The sequence below is a fragment of the Mizuhopecten yessoensis genome, unplaced genomic scaffold (assembly GCF_002113885.1).
Source record: "Mizuhopecten yessoensis strain PY_sf001 unplaced genomic scaffold, ASM211388v2 scaffold9541, whole genome shotgun sequence".
NCBI classification, from domain to species: Eukaryota; Metazoa; Mollusca; class Bivalvia; order Pectinida; family Pectinidae; genus Mizuhopecten; species Mizuhopecten yessoensis.
In genome coordinates, this window is record NW_018408099.1 from 641,927 (window position 1) to 646,201 (window position 4,275).

A 4,275-nucleotide genomic window follows, 5' to 3' on the forward strand; every position below is an offset into this window, starting at 1 on the left:
TTTTTTTAAGTAGAATAACAACTAATAACTTAATATAAATAGTCATAATATTCAGGGTTAGTTGAGGTCAAGCTCTACTAATTTTAACCATTTTTCCCATTCAGAAGTAAATCTTCTAAGGCCTTGTTCCCCTTTACCACGAGCAATATATTTCTGAACCTTATAGTAATCTTTAATCGAATTGACTAAAGCCGTCACATTAAGTGACTTATGAAAACATCTGGTTTTGTATATATATTGTTTAATGAACAGAGTAATTTCATTATCAATTCTGGTATAAATTCCAGTTTGGTTGATAAAACCAAAGATCATTGATTCTTTATTTAGTGAGAAAGGAATAGTGAGAGCACTTAAAAGACTTTCAAAATTGCTCAGAAATTTTTGTACTTCCCTGCATTCCCATAAAACGTGGGTAATTGTCTCCCTTTCTATGATACAAAAAACACAGTGTGGGTTATTTACAAGTCCAATTTTGCATAAATAAGAATTGGTTGTTAAAATATAATGATTAATTCTAAATTGCAACCATTGCAATTTTGTATTTTTTGTAACCCTGAAAGGAATAGCATATATTTTCCCCCAAGTTTCCTGATTATAGTCGAATATAGTTCCCCATTTTGTTTGAGCAGTTATTGATGCATTATTTCTGATAAGTATATTATAGAAGTCTTGAGAACCCTTTTTCTTCTTTAAAATTATTACAAGATGTAACGGTATAATTGGGTATATCACATTTTTGTTTGGCAAATTAAGTTGTTTCAGATAATTCTTTATGCTTGTTATCAAGCCATGATATTCTAGATAATTAGTTATTGTACCATGTAGATCACAAAATTCCTTAAAAGACGAGAAAGAGTAGTCTGTGTTGTTTTTCAACAAATCATTAATTATCATAATGATTGGATGGCCAACAACACTGCTCTCATCTCGAGCACATTGATGTGCTCGGAAAGATGATCCCCTGTCCATGAACCTGAGCGAGCCTGCCCGTTCAGGTACGCCCCCAACCTGTGTTTGACGCATCGGTATACAGGGTCATGGTGTGTGAGCTCCTGTGCAAGGACACCCCCTTCAGGACGTTGTTCCGAATTGTCCACCATTGGGCAAATTCTTTGACCGACTGACAGAGGAATAAAAGCCTCCCAATCCGGCGACGCCGGAACCCAATGGCTGAGAAGAAAAATCTACAGAGGTCTGATGTGCAGCCTGCCAAGAGCAACTACATCTGCTAGTGAGTTGAGAAACCCCAGCAGACTGAGGTACCAACGAACCTGTACCGCAGAAGTCTGGATAAACTGAAGCACCGGACTCCTTGCCTTGATGAATTTCTCCTGAGTTGGAAGGATTATACCCCTGGCTACGTTGAACCGGTAGCCTAGGAACACAAAGTCCTGGGAGGGAGACAGTTCTGTTTTCTCTCGGGAGGGGATGAACCCGACCTAGAGAAAGAAAACAACTCAGAACCAGTCGATTATCCTGCACCAGGGACTCCCTCAGTGAATGAAGCATGAGGGGGTCGTCGAAGTAAATATGGATGTTGATACTCCGCTGGTGCAGGAAACCTACCACAACCTGCAGTAGTTTGGTAAAAACCATTGGGGCTGTGGTAAGGCCAAAAGGCATAGCCCGGAACTGGAATATCTTGCCCTCGCATGAGAAGTGAAGATACTTCCTGTCCGACTTCCTCATGGGAATGTGGAAGTAGGTATCCTTCAAGTCTATTGATGTAGCCCATATTCCCTCCCTGACTGAGGTAATAATGCCTCTCGGGGTCTCAATCTGAAAGTGGGGAGAGCCCACGAACCGATTGAAGGCACTTAGTCCAAACAAAAGATTAGTTTAGGGTTCCCGACCGACCCTAGCTTTTCATCCCCGACCCAAAACTTTTTGATTTTTTTTGATTTTTTTTTTTTTTTAAACAAAAAAAAAAAAAAAACCCGCTGTTTTTCGAATTTTAGAAGGTTCCTTGCCTTTCAAAATGACCTCCAACTCCGTGTTGGCGCTAAATGTCATCATATGGAGCACAATTTGCCTCCAAATGAACCTTGTTTATGTAATTCTTTGTTTTACATACAATTGTAGGGTCATAATCACATGACCGCATGGTAGACAAAAATATACAAACAAAAAATCCGACCTACCTACCCTTGTTTTTTTGCCCATGCAACCCTTAACAGACTTTTATCTTTTTTGGCCTTAGGTCTATAATCGGGCACCAAGCTCCCGACTTTTTCTTCACCAGACAAAATCGGGAATAGAAGCCTGGAGAGAACCGGTGCCGTGGGACCTCCTCGACTGCACTCTTCTCGACCAGGGTAGCAATTTCCCGTCTGACAGCTAGAGCCTTCTCTAGATCCACCGGGGGTGGGAAAAAGATTGGCTCTGCTGTGAGCGGAGGTTCCCGTAACAACGGGATGCTCAATCCTTCCGCAACTATTGACAATGCCCAACTGTCCTGAGTAATCTCCTTCCATTGAGGAAAGAAGGCGGACAGTCGACCTCCTACTGGAAGGTCCGGTTGAGGAAGGCCAAGACCTTCCCAAACGTTTAGGGGGCTGTCTACGACCGTTATGAGACCGGGTAAAAGAGACCTCTGATCTACTTGCCCGGAATGAAACGAAAGAGTTGTGAAAGGAGGGAAGAAGTCAGGAATACAGCTTCTTACCCCCAGAGGGTTTGGCACTCTGCTTGCCCTTACCCTTGGCTTTGACCTTAAAATTAGACTTAACCTTAGCCGCAGACTGAGTCTGGCGAGGCCTCGACTTAGCCTTCTTCTTGTATTTTGATGGTATGAAAATTAAGAACATGGTCGACAGGCAGCCATCTTGGATTTTGATAGTGAAAGTTTGTTATCACTATTTCTCGTGAAGTACCAGAAGGATCTTTCTCAAACTTTATATGTAGGTTTCACTTGGTCCCTAGGTGTGCAGGGCAACTTTTGAGACTGATCGGATAAACGACATGGCCGACATGCAACCATCTTGGATTTTGATAGTGAAGGTTTGTTACCGCTATTTCTCCGGAAGTTCGGGAGGGATCTTTCTCAAATTTTATATGTAGGTTCCCCTTGTTCCCTTGCTCGAGCGACCAAAAGTTGTGAAAAGTGAGTGGATCATGTCAGGTTTTAACTAGGGTTGAAGAATTAAAAATATAACGTTTTATTCTGTTTTACATATTACAAACATTGTCATGTTATATGTAATTTAAATTGTGTTAAATGCTATGGAAATATTTCTTCCCAAAATTATTTGGGCATGAGGCATATTTCTCAAATTTGATATGTAGTTGCCCCTTGATCCCTCGTTGTGCATGTTATATTTTAAGACTGATCATAAAAACAAAATGACTAAAGGAAGAACTAAACAGATCTTTCTCATATTGCAATGATCGATTCTATTTCTTTTACATTAAGTACTGTACTAGTAAGTATGTGAAATGACAAACTCACTTTGAAGGTTGGCTTTCATACACATCAGTATTAAGCTTAGATCAAAAGTTACCTCAAGGTGCATTTACTGTTAACATGACTCGATCAAACAAATTAGAGGAAAGAAGAGAAAAGATCGAACAGACAAAGAACTCATGAAGATGGTACAATGGTTGGCGCCAAGATCCCTCTGGAATCTCTTGTTTTATATTTGTTGTGAAAAAAAGATGTGGCGCGCTATGACCCTCTTTTATTTTCAAAAGAAGGTCATCACCCCCTTCAGTATATCCGGGGTTGGTAGGTTAGAGTCCACACAAAAATCGAAATGAACAAAGGTGTTTGAAATTCTGACTGTAAATTCAGATAGAAATCATATTAAAAAAAAACCGAAACGGGGGATATTAATTTGGGTATGTCTGTCTGTGTGTCACGTTTCGTTTCCGTGCAGTAAACTGCAACAAATGCTAACTGATTTTCTTCAAACTTGGTAACAGGGTTAAATGCCTTAAGGGCTCAGCCAAGTCCATCGACCACTTTCAGCGGACTTATTTGGCGGAGTTATTGCCCCTTGAATAACGAAAAGTTTCATTATCTGCTGTTTCTGTGCAATAACTGCACCACATATTAACCTATTTTCTTCTAACTTAGTCACAGAGTTAAATGCCTTAAGGGCTCAGCCAAGTCCGATGACCAATTTCAGCGAACTTCATTAGGCGGAGTTCTGGCCAATTGAATAACGAAAAACGTCATCATATCTGCCGTTTCCGTGCAATAACTGCATGAATGTTAACCGATTTTCTTCAATCTTGGTAATAGGGTTAAATGCCTTAAGGAGCAGACTAAGTTCG

At 40.4% G+C, this 4,275-nt stretch overlaps 1 protein-coding gene across 1 annotated transcript; it reads right to left on the minus strand.

Moving 5' to 3' along the window:
• Positions 1-1,184: 1,184 nt before the first annotated feature.
• LOC110458334 lies at positions 1,185-2,807 on the minus strand. Its single transcript, XM_021509993.1, has 4 exons — positions 2,666-2,807; positions 2,180-2,559; positions 1,567-1,779; positions 1,185-1,439 (listed from the first exon to the last, which is right to left on the minus strand). The coding sequence occupies exons 1-4, from the start codon at positions 2,805-2,807 to the stop codon at positions 1,185-1,187; spliced, it is 990 nt and encodes a 329-aa protein (XP_021365668.1).
• Between the last annotated feature and the right edge of the window lie 1,468 nt (positions 2,808-4,275).

What these genes read in the sequence shown, in the direction of transcription:
- LOC110458334 (XM_021509993.1), bottom strand. Translation starts at nt 2,807, where the DNA reads ATGTTCTTAATTTTCATACCATCAAAATACAAGAAGAAGGCTAAGTCG. An exon ending in GAGTGCCAAACCCTCTGGGG is followed by an intron (nt 2,560 to 2,665) that starts GTAAGAAGCTGT and finishes TAACGGTCGTAG; the next exon opens with ACAGCCCCCTAAACGTTTGG. An exon ending in CCAAACTACTGCAGGTTGTG is followed by an intron (nt 1,440 to 1,566) that starts GTAGGTTTCCTG and finishes TTCTTTCTCTAG; the next exon opens with GTCGGGTTCATCCCCTCCCG.